Genomic DNA, 25,960 nt, shown 5'->3' with positions numbered 1-25,960 from the left:
GGGGGGATGATCTGTGGATGACACTGTTATGGGGGGATGATCTGTGGATGACACTTATGGGGGATGATCTGTGGATGGCACTGTTATGGGGGGATGATCTGTGGATGGCACTGTTATGGGGGGATGATCTGTGGATGGCACTGTTATGGGGGGATGATCTGTGGATGGCACTGTTATGGGGGGATGATCTGTGGATGGCACTGTTATGGGGGGATGCATCTGTGGATGGCATTGCTATATATGTGTTGCCCACAGATCCCCCACCCCATAATAGTGGCATCCACCCACAGATGTCCTAATATACCTGCGCTGAGAGGGAGGGAGGAAGGGGCTGCCTACTTTATGAATGAAGTAGGCAGCGCAGGCACGTGACATCAGTGAGTTACGACCGGCCGCCCTGCTCTGCCTGCTACAGGGCATTTAGTAAGTAGTACAGATGGGGTTGGGGATCGGAACTTAAATTAAGGTTATTAATATAAAAGGTTTAGTCAATAAAGCAGTGAGTGAGCGGTGGGGCCGGAGTACAGTGACCGCACCGCCCCGCCGCATTTGCATGACACCGGCTTCTCCTCCCTCCCCCTCCAGCTGATACATTTGGGGGGGGGGGGGGTGCGTCTTATGGGGCGAAAAATATGGTGGTACTTTTTGGGTTAAAACTTGTCAATTATATATTTTTTTTTTGCACCACAGTTTTTCTATTTCAACATCCAGCCAAATTCTCAGAAAAAGCCCTTTCATCATGCCCCTATTAGCTTTGTACTATTTTACTTTGGCTGTCCTGTTGAATTCTGCTTCAATCACATTTTCTTGCTAATTGATTTATGATGCTTGTTAAATGTGTACCTCTTCATTTTAAACATCTAATTGATCTTTTAATTTCACAGTTGAGCAGAATCTTTCTCGTTCTTAAAAATTGTCCCATTGGTATCATTCGAGGCTGGTTTGAAGATTTGACTCATAGAAATGCATTTACTGAGGTCTCTTTTCTGAATAAGTCAGCAGTTATCGCCTCATTACACATAAGATGTTGATACAGCTATATTTATGAGTACAGTAAGTTTAAAGGGTTTGTGAAGTGGCTTAATATTGATGACCTATCCTCAGCATAGGTCATCTCCATTTAGTTCATCAATATCAGATCAGTGGGGGTCTGGGACAGCCTCTTCCGCGGCTAGTAACGATATGTTCATTTGTCACGTGGTCTAGGCTCAGCACAGTCCCATTCTAGTGAATAGGCTTGAGCTGCAATACCAAGCACAGCCACTAACCAATGTACAGCACTGTGCTTGGTATGCTGTGAGGAGGCTGCAGCACTCACTAGAGTGCCATAACCTCTTTTTTCAAACAGTTGATTGACGGGGGTACTGGGAATTGGACCCCCAACGATTAGATATTGATGACCCATCTTAATGATAGGCCACCAGTATCAAAATTTTGGACAACCCTTTAATAAATCGCCGAAAATCTCTGAATCGATAGCATTGCCTTGCCAAATAAACAGAAAGTCATCTGTAACTCTGGCCACATACCTTGAATGTTGCAAAGATGTGGAGGACAATGGCAAAGCAGTGACTCCTCCTATCAAGACCTCGCTGTACATGCAGTCTCTACAGTCGCAGACACAGAGGATGATGGAAAAGCTGATGGGCAGAACTAGTTAGAGGTATTAGCGGGAGATAAGACATTGTTGCAGAATTCCGTGTGAATAGCAAAGTCAGCGTCAAGCCGATTCAGTAACAGAAAATCGGAGACATCAGGAAACACAATACCATGGGGGCCAAAACAGTACTTGGCATGAAGCTTTCATGCCAAGTTGCCTGCTTCATTACCAGTTTTTGTTGTGTCATTTGGCTTCGAATAACAGACGTAACCAAACAGTGTGTTACAGAAGAGAGATTTTCTTCAAAACTAGACTAAGTAGAATGGACGTTGGGTTGCTGAATGTATGCACGAAGTATGCATTCAGATGGGGATGATCAAGTAAAATTATGTTACTGCAAATACAATACCACAGCAAATTTCTGTTCTAGTATCTTTTATAGTGTGTCATGGTTTATTCACTTTTATACATTTTCTTTTCTTGCTCACTTTTAAGTTGTCAGCTGTCATTGCACCAGTCAAGCCACCATGACAAGAAGTTTTACCAATGTGACCAATGTGGGAAAGAACTAACTACACTGAAGAAGTTACATGACCACATTGCTTACCACTCTGATGCCAGGCCTCACAAATGCCAGCTTTGTGACAAGGCATATAAAGTAAAAAGTATGTATTCATTAAGAGCTGCATTTACCTTTTTATGTCCTGTGTTTTATTACTTGTACTATATATTGGAGAAATGTACATATGTGCTATAGCAGAGGGATCAGCAACCTCCGGCACTCAAGCTGTTCTAAGACTAGAACTCCCAGAATCCTCCTTTCCTTTTTGTTAGCGTTACAAGAACAGTCGAGTAGGTTTGCATGGTAGGTGTTGTAGTTTCACGGCAGCTGGAGTGCCAAAGGTTGCTGATCCCTGCTATTGCAGATAGTTTTTCTATAATATGCTATTACAATACTCACAAAAGGTTAGGCATATTTGGCTTGTGGTTGAAATTTCAGGATGAACCTAAAATGCACTCTAAACTTTTCAGGTGAACTTAATGTGACTTTCTCTAAACTTTTGAATGCACATGTCCAACTGTTCAAATTTTCAGTACTTTTTGCACAACTTGCTGTATTCTAAGGAGATTAACGGCAAAGTTCACGGCAGGTGTTTGATCCAAGAATCGGCCGAAAATGTCCTGGTTCAATTAGAATTGGTATTTAAAGAGGACCTTTCATCGGTCCAAACATTGTGAACTAAGTGTCATGACCTGTACAGCGGCGCCCAGGGATCGCACTGCACTTGCTATTATCCCTGGGCGCCGCTCCGTTCTCCTGCTATACCCCCTGGTATGTTCGGTCACTTGGTTATAGTAGGCGGAGACTTAGGGGACTTGGTTATAGTAGGAGTCTGCCCTTGTTCTGCTGGGCGTCTCCTCCTCCTAGCCATATACACGAGGCGCCCCCCCCCCCCCCACACACACACCCACACACACACACACACACACACACACACACACACACACACACACACACACACACACACACACACACACACACACACACACACACACACACCCACGACACCCCACATTCACGACACCCCACACAACACCTGCCCTCCCCCGCACCTAGAACCTGTAGAGGCTGCTGTCGGGCTTCAGGACCAGCGCTCTCCTTGATGTCTCGAACATCATTGGCGGTCATCATTTCTGCTCAGCGTGAATTGACTTTCATCAGTGAACAGCACTGAGGCCCACTGGTCCCTCGTCCAGAATAGATGCTCCCTGGTCCATGCAAGATGATGATAATGCCTATGGTCCGGTACCCTTGCAGGTCATCTAGCACCCAGACCACGCAGCACTCAGCTCATAGCCCGAGAGAAAAAAAAACCTCTCAGGCTATGAGCTGAGCGCTGCGATTGGCCAGCGCTACAGCATGGGAGAAGGAGACGCCGGCAGGTTAAACTGGGTGGAGCCTAACTATGAAGATACCGGAGGCTATACCGGGAGAACGGAGCGGCGCCCAGGTATAACAGTAAGTGCAGGGGGATCCCTGGGCGCCGCTCTACATGTCTGTATAGTTAGTTTAGAAGTTTTATTCTAGTGAAAGGTCCTCTTTAAGGTGCTCCAGCTTGCTTTGGCAGGGCTCGTCCAGCAGGAACAAGAACCTGCTCCTTTCCCCTAGCAGGAGTTCTCTAGACTGCTCCTCACTAAGGTCTCTTTCACACGAGCGTGTCCAGATAAGGTCCGGATGCGTTGCGGCAAACCCGCGCGAGTAGGTACGCAATTGCAGTCAGTTTTGACTGCGAATGCGTTCCGTTGTTCAGTTTTAAACGCGCGGGTGCAATGCGTTTTGCACGTGTGTGATAAACTGAATGTGGTACCCAGACCCGAACTTCACAGAAGTTCAGGTTTCGGTTCAAGGTTGTGTAGATTGTATTATTTTCCCTTATAACATGGTTATAAGGGAAAATAATAGCATTCTGAATACAGAATGCATAGTACTATAGGGCTGGAGGGGTTAAAAAATAAATAAATAATAATTTAACTCACCTTAATCCACTTGTTCGCGCAGCCGGCATCTCTTCTGTCTTTTTCTGTGAGGAATGGGACCTTTTGATGACGTCGCTACGCTCATCACATGGTCCGTCACATGATCCATCACCATGGTGATGGATCATGTGATGAGCGTAGTGACGTCATCAAAAGTCCTTTTCCTCACAGATGAAGACAGAAGAGATGCCGGCTGCGCGAACAAGTGGTTTAAGGTGAGTTAAATTTTTATTTATTTTTTAACCCCTCCAGCGCTATTTTACTATGCATTCTGTATTCAGAATGCTATTATTTTCCCTTATAACCATGTTCTAATGGAAAATAATGATCGGGTCCCCATCCCGATCGTCACCTAGCAACCGTGCGTGAAAATCGCACCGCATCTGCACTTGCTTGCGGATGCTTACGATTTTCACGCGACCCCATTAATTTCTATGGGGCCTGCGTCACGTGAAAAACGCACAAAGAGGAGCATGCTGCGATTTTCACGCAACGCACAATTGATGTGTGAAAATCACCGCTCATGTGCACACCCCAATAGAAATGAATGGGTCTGGATTCAGTGCGTGTGCAATGCGTTCAGCTGTCGCATTGCACCCGTGCGGAAATCTCGCCCGTGTGAAAGGGGCCTAACTAAACTCCTCCCTCTCTTAGAGAGAACTACAATGGGAAGAGGGGTTCCATTCCAGGTAAACTAACTCTGCCATTTATGCTGCTATCTGCTGTTGAACTAGGTATATTACACTTAAACCGTTACAAAACAAGGAAATGGGAATACACATTTTGCAGGCCCTGGAATTCAATACAGGGGATAATATTAGGTTAACCATAGGAGATAGTAGAGGGGTGCAGAAGGTGGTAATGCACCTCTGGGGCGTTACACTTGTATACATAGAAATCCATTCGTTTCTTAATATTTATTTCCAAACATGTTCGCGAAACGAGCAGAATATATGGCACACCATACAAAATCTGCTATGTCCTCCTGGAGCATAAAGCTGGCGTATTAGGTTGAACGACTGAGAACCTTGGGAGATGGCTTTGAGTTTTAGGATTAGTTTAAATGATTTTATAATTACATTTCCATTCTCTAATGACTGCAGTTTAATTTAGTTCCTGCTGCATCCCAATAGAACATCTGTGCAATGTTAGGAGTGACTCTGTGGCAGTCAGTACAGTTTTTGCAGTTCCATTTAAAAAGGAATATAATGAGTGGCAGTATGCTGACAAATACCTATAAAATAAGATGGGAGATTGGAAAAATAGGTGTACTTGTTTTTCAGTGTGGCATTGCACTTTGACTGGTATTATTTTAAAGAGGACATTATACAGTTTATCCGGGCATCTAGAACTTATGAATCTATTTAAAAAAGCAATCCCAAGTTTGTTTGAGGCTGTTCTATTGCACCCTATAAAACTGGCAAGCCACAATTTTTTTTTTTTTACTGGTTTCAGCCTTTTGCTTTTTGGGATTATTGCAGAATTGAACTCTTCATAAGTGTTTTTTTATTTTTTGTCAACGAAGCTGTGTCAGGGCTTGAATTTTGCAGGACAAGGTACTTTTCATTGGTACCATTCTGGGAGTACATGCACTTTTTATGCCGTTTTTGTATTACCTGAAGGCAAGGTGACCAAAAAGTCATTCTGAAATTATTTTAGCTTTCTGTTGCCGGAGAGGCAGCTGCAGGTGTGAAACTAGCCTTATTTTTCTGTTGTGACGAATCAAAAAAATGGAAAGCTAAACATTGATGTGAACCCGGCCTGAATCTTTTCACACAAAACGATACTATATCAGTCTGCTCAGCTCCCCCTGCTCTCTGCAGTTTACACTATATTTTCATGGTGACAGGTTTTCTTTAAAATGTTTAAAAAAAGAAACGTAAAAAGAAAAAAATTCACAAGTTCCCTTTACTAAAAAATAAATAAATCTTTCCTTGTAAAGTTAAAATAGGGGTTTTGTTTGTAGTGTTATAATGTTGTAATATATTACACAATATACACATGGTCGATATCCCCACGCACAGGACAATTACGGGATTAATTTTTTGAGTACTTATTTAGTGAACAAACTGTCTGTCTGAAAACATAGTTTTAAAAAGAAGGAAAAATTTGTATTTTTTTTTTTTATTTTTTTTTTTCCTGTTTCTGACCATTTGTCCCTGAATAAGATCTATCAAATTAATTAATATCCAATCGACATTAAAATAATTAGAAAGCCCCAATATTTTGGGCTAGAGTGAGAAACAAAATGCAGTTCACTTTCAGAATGCAGCATTCCAAAAGGTGAAATTTTGCTCTGGTCATGAAGATCCTATACACCCCTGGTCATTAAAGGGTTAACAACAGAGTGACATTCTGCTATAAAAGTATACAACCGGGTGCAAGTGGGTTCCTACACAGTTTGCTCCTATTGCTGTTGACTTCTATTGTGCAAAAACTAGTGTGTGTGTGTATGTGTGTGTATATATATATATATATATATATATATATATATATATATATATATATATATATATATATATATATATATATATATATATATATATATATATATATATATATATATATATATATATATATATATATATAATTTTTTTTTTTTTTTTTTTTTTTTAATTTTTTTTTACAATGGGAGTCAATGCCAACAGGATTCAACTGTATAAGCATCACGGTGTAGCCTTTTTTTTTTTTTTTGGGCAAGTTTTTGTTATGCCGTATGTGGTGAAAACATATGCCTCAGCCTCGCATCTCTTGCACACCAAAATATACAGTCGTGGCCAAAAGTTTTGAGACTGACACAAATATTAGCTTTCACAAAGTTTGCTGCTAAACTGCTTTTAGATCTTTGTTTCATTTGTTTCTGTGATGTAGTGAAATATAATTACACGCACTTCATACGTTTCAAAGGCTTTTATCGACAATTACATGACATTTATGCAAAGAGTCAGTATTTGCAGTGTTGGCCCTTCTTTTTCAGGACCTCTGCAATTCAACTGGTCATGCTCTCAATCAACTTCTGGGCCAATTCCTGACTGATAGCAACCCATTCTTTCATAATCACTTCTTGGAGTTTGTCAGAATTAGTGGGTTTTTGTTTGACCACCCGCCTCTTAAAGATTGACCACAAGTTCTCAGTGGGATTAAGAACTGGGGAGTTTCCAGGCCATGGACCCAAAATGTCAACGTTTTGGTCCCCGAGCCACTTAGTTATCACTTTTGCCTTATGGCACGGTGCTCCATCGTGCTGGAAAATGCATTGTTCTTCACCAAACTGTTGTTGGATTTTTGGAAGAAGTTGCTGTTGGAGGGTGTTTTGGTACCATTCTTTATTCATGGCTGTGTTTTGGGGCAAAATTGTGAGTGAGCCCACTCCCTTGGATGAGAAGCAACCCCACACATGAATGGTCTCAGGATGCTTTACTGTTGGCGTGACACAGGACTGATGGTAGCGCTCACCTTTTCTTCTCCGGACAAGCCTTTTTCCTGATGCCCCAATCGGAAAGAGGCTTCATCGGCGAATGACTTTGCCCCAGTCCTCAGCAGTCCATTCACCATATTTTCTGCAGAAGATCAATCTGTCCCTGATGTTTTTTTTGGAGAGAAGTGTCTTCTTTGCTGCCCTTCTTGACACCAGGCCATCTTCCAAAAGTCTTCGCCTCACTGTGCGTGCAGATGCGCTCACACCTGCCTGCTGCCATTCCCGAACAAGCTCTGCACTGGTGGCACTCCGATCCCGCAGCTGAATCCTCTTTAGGAGACGATACTGGCGCTTGCTGGACTTTCTTGGACACCCTGAAGCCTTCTTAACAAGAATTGAACCTCTTTCCTTGAAGTTCTTGATGATCCTATAAATTGTTGATTGAGGTGCAATCTTAGTAGCCACAATATCCTTGCCTGTGAAGCCATTTTTATGCAACGCAATGATGTCTGCACGTGTTTCTTTGCAGGTCACCATGGTTAACAATGAAGAACAATGATTTCAAGCATCACCCTCTTTTTAACAGGTCAAGTCTGCCATTTTAACCCAATCAGCCTGACATAATGATCTCCAGCCTTGTGCTCGTCAACATTCTCACCTGAGTTAACAAGACGATTACTGAAATGATCTCAGCAGGTCCTTTTAATGACAGCAATGAAATGCAGTGGAAAGTTTTTTTGGGGATTAAGTTAATTTTCATGGCAAAGAAGGACTATGAAATTCATCTGATCACTCTTCATAACATTCTGTAGTATATGCAAATTGCTATTATAAAAACTTAAGCAGCAACTTTTCCAATTTCCAATATTTATGTAATTCTCAAAACTTTTGGCCACGACTGTACATTAGTTTAGAAATATAGTATGATTCTTTATTAGACCACATTAAAATCAGACAAGCATAATGAGGTACAAGAAGGAACTGCATAAAGTGGTAATCACCACTGAGAGTCCATACAAACGTACTAGGTGATCACTAGTCATACAAAGATCAAGCAACATAAGTAACAAAAATAAATAATCTTGTTTGTACAAGATCCAAAGATTGTAATTTAATCTTTGCAGGAACTTAAAGGGGTTTTCAAGTCCTTTTACACTGATGGTATAGACCAGTGTTTCCCAACCAGTGTGCCTCCAGCTGTTGCAAAACTACAACTCCCAGCATGCCCGCACTGCCAAAGGCTGTCCAGGCATGCTGGGAGTTGTAGTTTTGCAACAGCTGGAGGCACACTGGTTGGGAAACACTGGTATAGACAGCTGGAGCAGCGCTGCAGTAACCAGTTCCATCTACTACACACAATAGACAGGGCTGTAGTAGTTCTGGTGCTGGCTTCCGACACCTGAGCTACTACAGAACAACTGATCGGCGGGTGTGCAGGATGCTGATCCCCAAAAAATCAGCTATTGATGGACTATCCTGAAGATACGCCATCCAAATATGTGGTTCGCCACTAATTCTTCTTTTTTTTTTTTTTTTTTTTTTTTTTTTTACAATTGTGCCAAGTCGGTGAGACTACTCCTGATGTACATGTCTGACAGAAGGCACTCACAAATGTCCTCCAATTTTTGTTCTCATCACTTTCCAGAAGTAAAATTCTAATTTTTACTCCCTGGCCAGGCTCATTTTCCTTTTTACATTTTCCTTTTTTCCTCTCCGCATTCCACGAGCCATAATGTTTTAATTCTCTGTTCATATAGCCATGCAAGGGCTTATTTTTTGCAGGGCAAGTTGTGTTTTTTAATGGCCCCCTTTAATTTACCATATCTTGTATTGGTAAGCAGAAAAAATATTTGTGGGGTGAAATTTTAAAAACAAAACACAATTCTGCCAAAGTTTCTTGGGTTTTGGTATTACGGCGCTGTGTGCTAAAAATGACATGACGTCCTTATTCTGTGGGTCCGTACAATTATGGCGATAGCAAATCTGTATAGTTTTTATTTTGTTTTACTACTTGTAAAGAAAATAAAAACATTTGAAAAAATTTATTTTCTTTACATAACTATTTTCTAGAGTTGTTTTATATGTCTATCTACAAAGCTCTATATGCAATTGTAGATTATTTTTCATTATAGCATTGACCGCATAAGAAACATTTTTTGATAGGAGATTTTGGGACGCAGCAATCCATGTTATTTTTTTATAGTTTTTTATATATATAAAATGAGAAAGGAGGTATTTGAATTTTCTTTTTTACACTGAAGCTTTTAGTCTCCCTAGGGGACTTGATCATGCGATCTTGTGATCACTTGTCCAATAGAGTGCAATAGAATACTATTGCTGCCTATGGGATTCTGACAGCCTGCCTTAGAAGCTATGCCTTGCGCACGGTTTTCAGGCAGTTAGCTAGCCGTTCCTGGGAACTTTCACAAGGCCCAGGCTGTCATGGTAGCTGATCTGAGCCCTGCGATTTCAATTTGCCCACGGAGTTCCAATCAGAAGGCAGAGGGAACATTGCCCTCTGCCTAACTCCTCAGATACTGCAGTCACTATTGACAGTTGCATCTGAGGGGTTCAATGACTGGGATAGGCATCATGTCCAATCCCAGTCATTGCGGCTGGGTGATGGCTGTATAATATAGCATGTGAGCTTGCTCCATACAACCCCTTAATGTTAATGATGTACATCTATGTGATTATGCGTTAAGGGTTTATGAACAGGTTCCCTACTTGGCAGACAAAGTCCATTCACCCTTGACAATCATAACCACTTTTTCTGGCCTTGTCTTTTCTCTGAGTTTGTTGCCCAGATGTCTTCTCTTTTCTGCAACACATTCCCACACTGTGCCCCAATCATAATAGTACTATACACCGTTCCCCCCTAAATATAATAGTCCTGCTCATTGAATCGCCTGACTATCCTGCTCCCTGTAAATATAACCACCACACTCCGTAGCCACTGAATAGCTTAACACAGAGTCCTGAAAATAATGCTGCATAAAATGCCTTGAATAAAATAATGCCACACATATTGTCTCCTTTTAAAGAGCATATGTCAGCAGGATCAACCGGACAAAACACTTAGTAGGGATGGTCCTTCTGAGTAAAAGCATACCTTTGTTTTATAAATCTATTGGGCTGTTCAAGGTGAATCAACTTGGATGACTATGCAAATTAGGTTTTAGTACACCCAGGGGCTGGCCTGAGTCCCTTAGATCAGTGGTCCCCAACCTTTTTTGCACCAAGGACCGGTTTCATGCTAGACAATTTTCCCAGGGAATGGGTGGGGGGGGGAAGGGGGCGGGTGTTCTGGGGCGGGGCTTAGGGGGTGGGCGGGGCTGACCGATTCACGCGCATAACAAAACACAAGGTGCATATTAAAATATATAACACTATATAACGACTATATAAACTGACTATGGTCTCTGCTGCACTGGTCTCTGCTGCACTGTACCGTATTTTTCACCCTATAAGATGCACCTAGTTTTAGAGGAGAACAATAAGAAAAACATTTTTTTCATTACACCTCAGTTCAGACCAGCAATCAGACCCCCAATGTTAATCAGACCTCAGATCAGACCCCCAAACCTTTAGCCATCTATTAGCCCCCAATGTCAGCCATAAACCCCCCCCCCCCAATGTCAGCCATAAACCCCCCCAATGTCAGCCATAACCCCCCCCCCCCCCCCCAATGTAAGCCATAAACCCCCCCCCCAATGTCAGCCATAAACCCCCCCCAATGTCAGCCATAAACCCCCCCAATGTCAGCCATAAACCCCCCCAATGTCAGCCATAAACCCCCCATTAGCCCCTCATGTCAGCCATAAGCCCCCCATTAGCCCCTCATGTCAGCCATAAGCCCCCCATTAGCCCCTCATGTCAGCCATAAGCCCCCCATTAGCCCCTCATGTCAGCCATAAGCCCCCCATTAGCCCCCTCATGTCTGCCCAATGTCCCCCATTAGCCCCTCATGTCTGCCCAATGTCCCCCAGGTCAGCCATCAGCCCCCAGTGCAAATAAAATTAAAAAAAACACTTACCTCTCCTGCTCCTGGTCACCATCGTGATCCTCTTCATTCATTCTGCTGTCGGCTGTGTATTGCGGCGCACAGTGTGAGGTCACAGAGCGACCTCACGCTGTGCGCAGCCCTGCACAGCCGATAGCCGAGCCGAGGACCAGGAAGTGGTGAGTACAGATCCTTCACCACTTCCTGGTCCTTCTGTACTAATGAAGCGCTTCCATAATGGAAGCGCTTCATTAGTACAGCGTTAAAGACGGCCCTGATCGCCGCGGCCCGGCAAACCATCCTCCCGGTCCTGGGGGCCGCTGCCTTAGATCATCCGCTGTGTATCAGTTACCACTCCCCACAATTACCGGGTCTGGCCCAATAATTCTGGATCTGCGTGGTAGAATTACACCATCAGCATAAGCACAGTACATCTGATTCGTCATCCTCCACACAGAAGAGGAGATGCTTAGCTTATAGATGTCCACTGCAGTGGGGAGGATTGTGACCTTTGCCGAGCATTCGCTTCCAGATGGAGGATGACCTTATCAGTACATGTGCAGTAGATGCTAGTAGTGTAAATCTGTGGCTCAGGCGCTGGATTACGGTGGTGGGCAAGATAACTGGCCCTGTCAATCAAGAGGTGAGGTGGTAAGGAAGTTAATGCACAATGGAAGAGCTAAGGTGCACCAAGGGCTCAGCCTTGTCTCATGGTACACCAAACACTTCATTGGCCTAATCATTAAGATTTGTGTTCCTCGCAATTGAACCAATGGATTTACATAACAAAGGTGTGCTTTTTCTCAGCAGAATAAACCCTACTAGGCATTATGCCCCTTTAAATAGGATTGTACCTGAAGACAAGTGCCCTTTAAATAGTGACAGGCAGCACTCTTTTGCACTCTTCAGTACCATTATCACACGTATTTGAATATGGGAAGAGGGGCAGGTTGGCATCCCATTTCTTCCCAGTTCTATGAACTGGTTGTTGTTTCAGATACAGTTTGCATTAACTTTAGGGAACTTGCTGTATCCCAGCGCTTACTACTTTCCCTTTTATGTACTTCCAAAAGGCAGGGTGTAATAGGAGTCTTAACTTAGAAGGTGTTGGGGCTTCACAAGACCCCTAGCTGCCATGAGATCTGCTTGAAACACAATAATTACCTTGTCGGGCGATCAGGGGACAGATAGAGCCCCCTCTGTTCAACCGCTCCAATGTCGAGTCAATAGCAATTGACTGCTGCATCTGAGAGGATAAATTGCCAGATTGGAGTTCTCTGCAGCAGGCAAGTGTCGTTTGTAAAACACAGCTTGCACCTGCACGTACAGAGCGAGCTCATCTTCTGAGCCTGCTCAGTACACTCCTCAGGCACCTGTAATGTAAATTTACATCAGGGCGTGCAAAGGAGTTACGCTGGGTTCAGACCTGAGCTTTCGCGATGGAGCGCTCTGTATGCGCGATTGTACGGGCGTTTGCAATCGCACATACAGAGACAAGCGAACGCTCATTGTCGCACGTTCCCGCTGAAGTCTATGTACAGGAACGCGCGACAAGACGCCCCAAAGAAGCTCATGTACTTCTTGGGGCGTCGGGCGTTTTACAGCGCGATCGTATGTGCTGTAAAGCGCTCAGGTGAGAACCATTCCCATAGGGAATCATTGGTTCTTGCCTGTTGAGCGTTTTACAGCGCGTAGGAACGCGCTGTAAAACGCTCAGGTCTGAACCCAGCCTTAGGCTACTTTCAGATGAGCCTGTCCACTGCTGGAAACACGGTCTATGTGTGACAGTGATTTTCCATTATGGACATTGCTCCTTTCATAGGACTGCAGAGCAATATAATGATTTATAATGCTGGTTATCCCTGCCTCACCTTGAATCTACTGAATTATACCAACATAATGCCACCAGTACAGTGCAATAGATCCAAAGTCAGGCAGAGACACACTGCATTGTAAATCATTACAATGCCAGTATCCATAACAGGAAATCATACTCCCACACGGAGCGTGTTTTCCGCAGTGGACATGCTCATCTGAAATTAGCCTTAAAGTGTTTTTCTTTTTCTCATATCTATTTTTACTGATACTGTATAGCTGCAGTTATTTAAGATGTCGGCTAAGCTTTTCAGCTTTCATTTTCTTATGTACAACTTGACAGAAAATGAATAAACATTTGTGGTAATGTGTTAAGCCTCCCTCTAAAACTCAGTCATTTTGATTTAATGTCTCCGTACTTGTTCTCCATTCAAGGATTCCCAGGATGCAGAATTGTAATAGATTCGGAGACCCACATAAAAATACCTCTTTTACATTGCTTTGGAAAAGCAGTCCAGCTTTACATGGCAAAGGGCAATTAGACACAGTCAAATATTGTCCAGGTTAAAGACTATTTATTTTCCCACATCTGTCACAGTGTAATCTTTTTTTTCCTTGCCTATTTAAACAATAATTCATTGTTATACTCTGGCTGCTTTTTGATATTTAAGAATTAAATTTGCTTTGGTAATGAACTGAGAAGTTAATAATCATTTTGCATTGCAAAAAAAGGCAATTACAGGCTGTCAAGATGTTTAGTGTCGGAGTTCATCTGAGTACTGCAGATGTCTTAGAAGAACATTTGGTAGGTGAAAGGGTGAATTCTAATTAGAAGGAAAAAAAAAAAAGGTTTTGCTTCAGACATTATAGAATCTCAAAGACAAAGAAAGCACCTACCCCTCCCTAGTCCATTTGTCAATTGCACGGTATACGGTATTTATTTGTCATGAATGCAGTTCTTTAAACCTGCAGTTTGGGCATAGGAAAGAATCTGCTCCTTCTGTGTAATTCTGTGCAAATTGTGAAGGAAGTAAAATTCAGAGGAATTCCCCTCTCTAGTTTCTTATATGGCTCTCTCATGGGTCTTTATATGACAGCCTCTTCTCGTATTAGAAATTGAAGCTGTTGAAGACACCATATCCGGACCTACAACCAAATAAAATGCCAAGTGTTTGTCTGGTTTCTCAGTAGTATGCTCTGAAATGCTACTACTCGACCCATTACCACCAACTGCAGCATTACATGTTTGAAGGGGATCTGTTGTTTTTATATTGGTAAAGAGAGAGAACTTTTTTTTACATTTAAGGGCTACTTTCACACTAGCGGCTCGGACCTCCGGCAGGCTGTTCCGTCGGGTGAACAGCCTATCGGATCCATCCTGCCGCTAGTGACTGTGTGCCTCCGGACTGCCGCTCCGTCCCCATTGACTATAATGGGGGCGGAGTTCCTGCAAGGCACGGCGAGACACTTCCGGAATAAAACTACGACATGGCCGACACTTATTCCAGCAGCCTCTCGCCGGAACTCCGCCCCCCATTATAGTCAATGGGGACGGAGCGGCTAGTGTGAAAGTAGCCTTAGTCTTTGTGTTTTTTGCATTTTAGTCTGTGTGTGGTGAATGGTGGGGAGTTTTCTTTCTAACCCTCGTCCATGTAGAGATGCCTAAACTTTGTAACAACCAATACATACCTTCCCTCTCCAACTTTGTTTGGAGACCCATGAGGTATATCTGTCATAAAATCTCCACAATGTGTGAAATATTTTTTCTTAATATACTGTATAGGGGATTTGTTTCCTTTGGAAGTTTTAAGAGAATTCTTAAAGAGAATTTGTCACATCTAAACCCCCCAAAACTAGTGGTTTGTAGTGTAAGTGGCGCAGAGTCTGGTTATGTAATTTGTATCTTCATACTCACTTTCGTTATATATTATATAATCAGGCGTCACTTATACTGTACACTGCTTACTCTATTTTGGGGGGTGTTTTGAAGCTGACAAATTCCCTTTAAATAAGTGGGGCTGAGTTTCAATGCCAGACCCATTCCATGGACAAGAGTGGCGCTGAAAAACATATGTATCCTATAGAACAAATAATTTGTATATAACTGCGTGAGAGATGAGAAAATCAATTCATTCTAATCAAAAAAGACTTTGGGTAGCGGCGCATGACCAGTTACTACTCTAGTAGCGGCAGCAGAGCCTATGCACGTACGCCAATACCCTGAGCAGTGGCACAGGCACAAGAATGTCAGGGCCAGGTAAGATGTCTGGCGCTGTCACTCAAGAGGTGGAGTAGCCCCTTGCTGCTCAAGATGTCTTTTTGTTGAACTAATCAATTTATTTGAATCGATTCACATAACTCTAAACATTTCACAATTAATTTTTTTTTAAACTTGTCACTAGGTTTGGGGCCTCTAAAGCACCAGCATGTCATTATGCAGCTGGACTTTAGCTTTCCAAACCAGTCCATATCAAAACAGTCTGTTTCTTAATTATTCAGTAACAGAACATCTAACTTACTGGTTATGAATCCGGAACTCCTCTCCAGCAGCATTAATTGAGATGCGCAAGTGAAGCCGGGACCAGTACACATCGATTATGCCTTTTGTGCCCTTACCAGAGATGACTCCTTTTCTACATAGTTTAGACCCAGACACATATAAAGGCACTTTTTATTATTTTTCAATTAGTCTTTTGACTACTATTTGCCTTATTTTAACATGTGCCTATATAACCTCTTGTAAAACTTAACTTTTATTAACTGATTATTAAATCCCTTGTTAGACCATTAAATTCCCTTTAAAATTATCAGTGTGTCACCTCGTTATTAGTAAGGTTATATCTCAGTACTTATTGTCTTTAGTACTGTAGAAGTGTGATAAGAGTCTTGTAGCTGCGTGCTGGCTCCAGGCTATTGTTCCCTAAATTTTGTTTTCTTTCTACCACATAAGGTTAGTCATTTCCTCCCTAACATATTGGCATCACTTCTGTGCTAAAAAAGTCCATCAAACACTGCCCCCCGACATGTTTCGCCAGATGCTCTGCAGTCTTCAGGGGATCGGGCAGTGAGCGTTTAATGGAGGTGTCCGGATCTTTTATAGCTTCCTACTGTGATGTCATCGCTATTGTCCTATCATAAGTGGCGACTTAGCTTCTACTGGTCTATAATTTCTTATTAGCGCTCCAATTGGAGCTGATGCTTTGTCTCTCCTCCCATAATTACCTACCTCCTCCAGAGGTAGAGATAACGTGAGAAGTGGGGACTATGTCTAAAAAGCAGGAGGAGGTAATTATGGGAGGAAGACAAAGCATCAGCTCCAATAGGAGCGCTAATAAGAAATTATAGACCAGTAGAAGCTAAGTCGCCACTTATGATAGGACAATAGCGATGACATCACAGTAGGAAGCTCTAAAAGATATGCGCCACGCCCATTTAACGCTCACTGCCCTATCCCCTGAAGACGCCAGTGCAGCTGGTGAAAAATGTCGGGGGCAGTGTTTGATGGACTTTTTTAGCACAGAAGTGACGCCAATATGTTAGGGAAGAAATTATTAACCTTATGTGGTAGAAAGAAAACACATTTAGGGAACAAGAGCCTGGAGCCAGCGTGCAGCTACCAGACTCTTACCACACTTCTACAGTACTAAAGACAATAAGTACTGAGATATAACCTTACTAATAACGAGGTGACACACTGATAATTTTAAAGGGAATTTAATGGTCTAGAAAGGGATTTAATAATCCGTTAATAAAAGTTAAGCTTACCAGAGATGACTCACAGACTCATCTCAAGCAGCATTGGACATATGCGCTTTGCACAAATGAAGCAGAGGATGGTACACTTCATTACACCATGCAAGTGCAGGGAAACAAGATATACCGTCTTTTGCATTATTTTGCCTGGCTGTTTTACTACATAGTGAAGAAACTGCTGGTTTTGCGATGGACAGGTTTGGAATGCTAAACCCCAGCTACATAGCAACATGCAGCTTGTTTAGTTGTCCCAAAATGTGGTGACAAATTCCCTTTAACTCTGAATATTGGATTCAGACTTCTATATAAAACAAAGCACTGACCCCTAATAAACAGTTGTTTAAGAAATACCCCTTTAATGTTTATTAAAGGGGTATTCTGGTAGGTAAATTTTATCCCCTATCCACAGGGGATACCGCTGGGACCCGATCATGAGAATGGGGGCCCAATACTCCCTGCAGGCACCCTGCTGCTCCCTTGAAATGACCGGCGGAGATGGCTCCATTCATTTCTTTGGAAGTCCCAGAGATGGCCGAGCACTGTGCTGTCATAGAAATGAATGGAGCAGGCAGGCGCATGTGCGACCTGCTGCTCCTATCATTTCAGGGGAGCAGCAGAGGACACATGGCCCCCATTCTTGTGATTGGTGGGGGTCCCAGCAGTAGGACCCCCCACGATCTGATAGTTATCCCCTATCCACAGAATAGGTGATAACTTTTACCTATCGGAATACCCCTTTAGACTATGCACCAGAATTATCTATTTTTTTTAACCAGTTGACAGAAAAGGGCCACACAAAACAAACTACTGAAGTGTGCATCAGTTCCATCAGTCCTGTACTTCTTGTCAAAAATAACTGAAACCTGATGGAAATGATGCAGACTGAGCACACCTGATGCTCAAAAGAAAATGAATCGTTTTTCTTTTATTTATTTATTTATTTATTTGTGTTCATCTGATATCAGAAGAACGGAAAGCTCAACACTGATGTGAAAGAGCCCTTAGGCCCCTTTTGATATGTCAGTGTTTGGTGATTTCCATCGATGACGATAAGCCAAAACCATGTGCGGGTCATAATACAGGGTAGGTGGAAATCTTTCCATGACACCTTACCCCTGCTCCCTGATACGCCTGTCAGCAGGGCTGGTTGCTGTGGCAACTGAGTGACACCTACAATACTGTATCCCTAAGTAAAATGGATAGCAATGAAAAAAAAAAACTATGGTATCATGGAAAGTAAGATCATCCTTTGAGGCAGTACTAACAAACTCTCTTAGAGTAGTCACATCTATAGAGATACATAGCAACATTCTATAAATGGTGTAATGTAATTATATTGCATAAGTCTGGTATGATGAGCAGCAGATTATTTATTAAAGTAAATGAAATAATACATAGGATGTGATATAAGGAGTTAGTAGCAATATGCAAGAAAATGCCTTGGGATAAAATGCAAAACTCGGGCAAGAACTCTCCATACAGAAGAGGACTAAAGGTGAGATTGGTATAGTCGTCTAGGAAAGCTTGTACATCATAGAAGGGTAGGACATTCCCAGGGATTAGTAGGTAAGTAGAATGCATAGAAGACACTTTCCGATGGCAGGGATCAGGTTTGTGGAAAAAGGAAATATGAATGAAAGCAAGAGAATGAGAAGAGTCAAGACAAATAAAATTAAAACAATGTTTCAAACTAATAAAACTAGATCAAATTCCCTATTTAGGCAATTGGGGTATAATGTATGTAATGTATCCAATATAATGCTGTTTTGTTAGAATTTATGTACGTGTACTGCCCCAGCAGGCGTTAGGCACATGTTCTAGAACCTGGAATTGTAGTTGGGTGCGATGGTTGGTGATAAAGTGATGTGGTGTTGGTAGCTCCAGGCGGTTACATCTGATGATAGATTTGTTTCAAGATGCAGTCACGCACACACCGGGGTTGTCTTACCCACGTATACAAGACCTTACAGACATTTGATCAAGTAAACTAATGATCTCTTGTCAGGACTGTAGCTGTACCATATTCTTTCCACTTTGTTATAATGATGCTCAGCGGGTTGGTCAAAGGTTGAGATTTTTTTTTATTTTTTATAACCCAGTCCTGATCTGTACTTCTGCACAACTTTGTCTCTGATCTGTTTGGCAAGCTCATTGTTTTTACGGTGCTTGTTTAGTAGTGTTGTGGACTCGGGAGCCTTACAGAACAGGTGTATTTAGACTCCACTCATCTGACAGATCATGTTACACTGTTAGACTGTTCCTGTACGCGCTGATGCTTCGTTAGCGCCACAAGTTCATCCACTTTGTTTTGGAGCAATCTCACATTTCCCATGATGATGGAAGGAATGGTGGGTCTGTTCCTTTTCCTCCGGTCCCAACGTGCTCTTCCAGCCCGGGTCCCTCGTCTCTTTCTCCTTAACTTGCAGGAAATATAATCTTGTTGTGTGATAAACGACCCAGCAAAGCTACGGAGCGCTAACAGCTGATCCCTGCTGTAAACAATAGCAGCTTGATCGCTCACTCTCTCGCCGGACACAAAAACCATTAAAAAAAGAAAATAAAAACCGGGTTGATCAAAATGTAGTCCACTCCATCTTGTCACTAAGCAAAAACTAAGTAACAAGTAAGTAAACAAATACACAACAGGTCTAAAAAAGAATTAAAAAGGGAAAAACTGAAGAATGAATGGAGAGTTGCTGAAATAGGCTGCCTGCAGGAGCAGCGTCTCTGTGATTTTGTTAAATCTCAGGGTTGTGTCTCTGACAAGCTGATCTGCAGTACGGTACACCACAGGAAACTGTGCTGGCACCGTTCTTCTTCACCCTCTACACTACAGACTTCTCCATCAACTCACCAGGTTACCATCTACAGAAGTTCTCTGATGACTCTGCCATAGTCGGCCTTATCGCAGGTGAGGACGACTCAGAGTACAGACAGGGGACACAGAATTTTGTGGACTGGTGTCAGCGGAACCAGCTTCAGATCAACACGGGCAAAACCAAGGAGCTGGTGGTGAATTTCCGCAGACACAGGCCTTCTGCTTTGCTTCCGATGAACATACAGGGAATGGACATTTAGGTGGTGGACTCTTATAAGTACATAGGTGTTCACTTGAACAATAAACTGTACTGGAGCCATAACACTGATGCTCTTTTCAAAAAGGGTCAGAGCAGACTCTATCTGTTGAGGAGACTGAGGTCCTTTGGAGTGCAGGGGACACTCCTAAAGACCTTCTTTGACTCAGTGGTTGCATCAGCCATATTCTATGGTGTAGTTTGTTGGGGGAGCAGCTTATCTGTGGCATAGAGACAGAGATTAGATAAGATTATTAAGAAGGCCAGCTTCTGTCCTAAGTTGTCCCCTTGATCCAGTGCAGGAGGTGGGTGACAGAAGAACTCTAGCAAAATTAACATCACTGTTAGACAATATCTCCCACCCCATGCACAAAGCTGTTGTGGAGCTGGAGAGCTTCTTCAGTGACAGACTGCTGCATCCTAGGTGCACGAAGGAACATTATCGGGGGTCCTTCCTCCCAGCAGCGGTTAGGATTTATAACCACCACTGTTCCCAGAAATCCAGTAGTGAATTTCTTAAGTAAATTCTGTATTATGTTTTAAATGTATTTTACTCTTTAATTTCTAATTACTCTTATTTTGCTCCTGTTGTGAATGTGATTGCTGCTGTTAGGCCAAAATTTCCCCACTTAAGGACAATAAAGGGAATTTCTTCTTCTTCTACCTGTAACCTGGCTCACCAAGAACAGGCCACTTTTGCTTGTAAAAAAAATAAAAATCAATACAGAAAAAGAAAGGTATATTACAAACATTTCATTGACAGTTGAAAACATTTTTCTTGAAAGTACACTTGAATGTTTTAAACATATGTAAACAGCTGTGTGTGTTGTATTTTCTGTATTCTACTTATATGTCTAACTTTATCCCCTTTCGACCCTCCGCCATACATGGACGGAGGAAGTTCGATCTTTAAAGATGGCATCTGGAGCGGAGCAGGTGCTATTGTTGCCAATGCCTGTTTTACTCAGCAGACACTCAGAGCTAATGTCTGTGATCGGCAATAATGCTGATAACAGTCAATAAACCCCTCAAATGTCGTGGTCAATTGTTAAAACTGCATATGAAGCAGCTGCTCTCCCAGTGGCTGAACGCCTCCTGGGGGAACCATTTGTTCCCTGTGGTAGCCTCAAGCCTCCTAAAGGCATCGAGCCTACCACAGTGACAGTCCTTATGGTGCCCTGCCTGTGGCAGGGCTCCATCGGAACATAGACTGTAGTGGTAATTCATTGCAGTCTATGGCCAAAGCGATCTAATGATTCCATGTTCAAGCCACTCAAACAAAGTGTGCAATTAATAAAAAAAAATTTAAAAAAAAGTTTTACTGAATATTTTTTAAATCTATGATTCAAATCATCCTACTTTCCCCACAATAAAAATAGGTATTAAAAATAAAGATCATTTTCACCAACATGTCCCAAAACGCCCCTACTATTAAAATATACTTATACTTATCCTGCATGGCGAAAACTTTTTAGCTGAAGGTAATCAAAAAGTCAAATTTACAATTTTTTCATCACTTCGACTACTCAAAAAAATTCGATAAAAAGTGATCAAGAAGTAATACACACTCCAAAATGGTAACAGGTTTCCCCTAAAACAAGTCAGAGCTCCGTAGATGTAACTATAAAAAAATTATGGGGGTTAGAGTAAGGCAATGTAAAGTTATTCTTTTAATTATTAAAACACAGGAAAAACTATAAAAATAAATTGGTATAGCTGTAATCATACTGAGAAGAATGAAGGTAGTTATGTTTGTATAAAATTTTGCTGTAATTTGTGTACAATATCATTTCAACTTTTTTTGTTCAGATGATCTCACTCAGCACATTCGAACAAAGCACATTGAGGCGTCAACAGGAAAGCCACCACTGCTCCAACTTTGTGAATTTTGTGGCCAAGCCGTGAAGCATTACAAGAGCCACAAAATCTTTTGCAGGTACTGTAGAATTATCTATACTCAGACTCATGAAAGTGTGGCAGTATTAAAAAGTTTCAATATTTATTTGTATTTGTTTTAAGTGCCATTAATTCCATGGATCTGTACCTCTAAAAAGGCTATACGTACATAATATTAAACAATACAGGTACAATAAACATGAAATCATTAACAGACTGATACAGTGGAAGAGAGGACCCTGTCCACGAGGGCTTAAAATCTACAATAATAATGTTAACTGGTCACCGCTACTGAAAATGTATGCCTGAACCTGATGCCATCACCCAACAGTAATCCCCACTCGGAATGCACAGGCTCATGCAGCGTTATCTGCACCACTCTATTTAGTACACAAATGGCCCAACTACTATGAAAAATAAGTAGTTTTACCCCTATGGATAGTAAGACCTTGCGAGCAGGACCTTCAGTCTAAGTGTAACTAAGTGTTACAATTGTATATTGGCCTGTAATTCTTTGATGTCTAATTTGTTTTGTACATATACCCTCTGAATTGTAAAGTGCTCTGGAACTATATAAATTATTATTATTTAACCCATTCCCCACCGTTGTTGTACATGTACTGCAGAAGTATGTAAGTATGTTTACTCCACTGATACTAGGGAAGCAGAGGGCATTCATTAGGGCAGTGGGGGGTATAGTATACAGTCATGAATGCTTGTATTAAGTATAGATGACTGTTTGTTTGGCATTTTGAGAAATGCCATGGGAAATGGGCCTACCCTGTAATAATGGTCCATTGAAGCTTGATAAATGGGGTCCAACACCTGGTAGTCTTCCAATCAGTAAAAGAAGGGTTTATGAAGAGTGTAAAATCTGCAGATTTTATCAACGATATATCAAACATAAGTTATAAGATGGGCACTTAAAACTGTCCATGACATTTTACCAAAAATGCATGTTATTATGTAAATGTATATTATTGTATGAATTGCTAGTTTTTTTTTTACAGTCATTTATTTTTCCTTTATGCCAACCTGCTTTACAGTGGAGTGAAGAAATTTAAGTGTGACTTTTGTGTACAGTCTTTCCATCGGATCTCTGAGTTAAAACGGCACACATGGACACATACCGGAGAACTTCCATATCGCTGTAAAGTAAGTAAGCCAAATGGTAAATGTTAACAAAATTCTGTGCCATTACTTTCATAATCTGGACCAAGAAAAATCCAGCTTCCAAGGTGCAAAAGGTGGAATCTTTATTGTGCGTTTAAAATCCAATGCAAGACATCACAGGTTACAGTAACGCGTTTCAGACCGCAAGTAAATCGGGGTCCTTAATCATGACAAAAAAAAAAACTACTTACTTTCATAATATATCTTTCATAGCCCCCCTGCATAAACATATGTACTTCAGTACTGGGTGCCAGAAGGGGCACCAAGAGGCCAGGTTCACAGTTACCAAAAATATTTAGTTACATGGCTAGGGCCGAAAAATCTTGTTTAAAGGAGAAACAAACCAAGACTCTGCAGACTGCTTTGTAGTATATCTCTACAGCTATTAGACGGAATTCCCAAAGTGTAATCCATAACCCACATATGTATTTCAAAGTGCCAACACGGAAATTTAACCCGACTACTACAGTCCAATCTAGTATATCTTTCCTGTACTTTATCATTTAGCTGTAATAGCCGGCCTACATTCAGTGCCCTGCCTGTGCTGTTCACAGCGCGCCCTGCGCTGATTAATGGCAGGAAAAGTCTAAGGCATGTTGGTACACCATAGACTTTTTTTCCAGTGTTTGGGTGCCCACAGAGAGGGCTTTGAGTGCCGCCTCTAGCACCCGTGTCATAGGTTCGCCACCACTGTACTAGGGTATAGCCGTATAGCAGGCTGTTACTATAAAAAAACTAAAAAATACTGGCATTAAAACGTTTCTCCTTTGTGAACCTACAGTTTAAATAATGGCTTTAGTTCCCCTAAAAATCTGACCTAGTCAGTGGATATCATACCTAGCTTGCTATTTGTTATTTTTTTATTGCAGATCTGTGGGAAGGGATGTAGACATCCAAGTAACATGAAGAAGCACATTCGTACTGTTCACAAAGCAGATATGCGGGTGCAAATCAACAGAGAGCATGCATCTCCAAGATTCTTCAAGAACAGGAGGCCAGCAGCTAAGTTTTCAGGGCATGTGCTCCCACAGGTTCTTCCTTCTAATCACTCCTTGCCAGTTCCTGCCTCTACTGGGGATCACAACATCCAGACAGACTCCTCCGTATCTCCAGTATCACTTTCCTACATCTCCATCTTTACAGGTGATGAAACTGCAACCAGTGATTTTTCTCTGCGTGATTCACAGAACACGTCCCCTCAGACTGCTAGGTCTTAGTAATGGCAGCTTCATCACTATTGTTCCTGTTTTATGTCTACTAAAAATATAGATTTCTGAGGACATTTTATTCCATTCATTATTACAGGGCATTATCCTTGTGGATACTGTGGGAGGAAATCTGGGACTTCTTGTCAAAGAATATGTTCACTGCTGAACAGCATTTTATAGTTTATTTATTGATGGAATCTATATGGTAATCATGTTAATATTGCATTTCTTGCAGTATCAAGTCTTACCTTGAGTCATACTCCAGAGCTGTATTCACAATTCTGTAGTTGCAAATATTTAAGATCAGGTATGCAATTTTCTGAGTTAGCAAAGTGCTTTACTGTAAGTATTAGCATAAAGATGACATTTCCTACAGTGCAAGCTTGGTGCAGACATGGAAACTCAGAATTACAGTATATACTGTACTTAGTTATATCTAGAGATAAGCAAATCGATTAGTCTCATCATCAGGAGTTCTTCACCTGCTACTGAACATGCTTCCTATGCCACTTGATTGACTCGCCTGGCCCTAAGAATCTTGCATCTGCGCCACTGCTTTGAATAACAGCACAAGCGCATAGACTCTGCTTCTGCTCCTGGAACAGCAGAAGCAGAGGAAAGAAACTTGGCAGTCATGGGCGGAAGAGGGAGAGGCCACAAGTCTGATCGGACTAGACTCCCCTTGCACCACTGGCGCACACTGCAAGGATCACCTGGTCAGTACTGATAAAGTACTGAATGTTAGTCCAGAGGTGGCAGCCCGCTGGGATCAGTGGGTCTGTCACTATACCCTGCTGCCCTCAGTGTCTATAAAATGAAACACCCCCTTTGCAATTTTTATGTTTCGTTGTGTAACATTTACTACAGTGAATATAATAAGACTTTTTAACACCAATCAACAGGAATAGATTCTTTATTGTTGTAGTGAAACTATAGTTGCATCAAAAATTAAGTGAACCCTTTGGAATTATCTGGATTTCTGCATTGATCACTAATAAATATATCCTGGTTGTTATCTAAGTCAACATTTTAGACAAACACAATCTAACTAAACTGATAACACAAAAATAGTACTGTTCATATCTCCTTGATCACGTACCCAGTGCAGGTAGAAAAAGCAAACCCTTGAATTTAATAACCTCTAGACCCCCTTTAGCAGAAATTAACTCCACCAAATGTTTCCTATAGCTACAAATAAGATTTGTACAACATGGAGGAGTAAATGTGTTCATCAATATTTCTTGAATACCTTGCATACACTGCTCTCTTAAGGTCATGCCAAAGCATCTTAATAGGGTTAAAGGGGTTGTCCGGGCGGGTTCAGAGCTGATCCCGGACATACCCATAATTTCACCCAGGCAGCCCCCCTGATGTTGGCATCGGAGCATCTCCTGCTCCGATGCGCTCCCTTGCCCTGCGCTAGATCGCGCAGGGCAAGGACTCTTTTGTTTACAATAGCACACTGCTGGGCGGAAGCTTCCG

At 41.9% G+C, this 25,960-nt stretch overlaps 1 protein-coding gene across 4 annotated transcripts in view; it reads left to right on the top strand.

Moving 5' to 3' along the window:
- Positions 1-25,960, top strand: part of LOC122920998 (myoneurin-like) — an 80,696-nt gene that overhangs the window by 44,522 nt on the left and 10,214 nt on the right. For 3 of the 4 annotated variants that reach the window (XM_044270868.1, XM_044270875.1, XM_044270884.1), the window contains exons 3-6: positions 2,096-2,265; positions 22,011-22,137; positions 23,144-23,252; positions 24,140-25,763. In XM_044270868.1, the coding sequence (XP_044126803.1) occupies positions 2,096-2,265; positions 22,011-22,137; positions 23,144-23,252; positions 24,140-24,487 (754 nt within the window). In that variant the 3' untranslated portion in view covers positions 24,488-25,763. Of the gene's footprint in view, positions 1-2,095; positions 2,266-22,010; positions 22,138-23,143; positions 23,253-24,139; positions 25,764-25,960 lie in introns of those variants that run through there. The other variant, XM_044270890.1, reaches the window with a different exon arrangement.

This window comes from Bufo gargarizans, chromosome 1, assembly GCF_014858855.1.
Source record: "Bufo gargarizans isolate SCDJY-AF-19 chromosome 1, ASM1485885v1, whole genome shotgun sequence".
Classification (NCBI taxonomy): domain Eukaryota; kingdom Metazoa; phylum Chordata; class Amphibia; order Anura; family Bufonidae; genus Bufo; species Bufo gargarizans.
The sequence above is the reverse complement of the archived record's forward strand: the minus strand, read 5'-3'. Positions and strand labels throughout refer to the sequence as shown.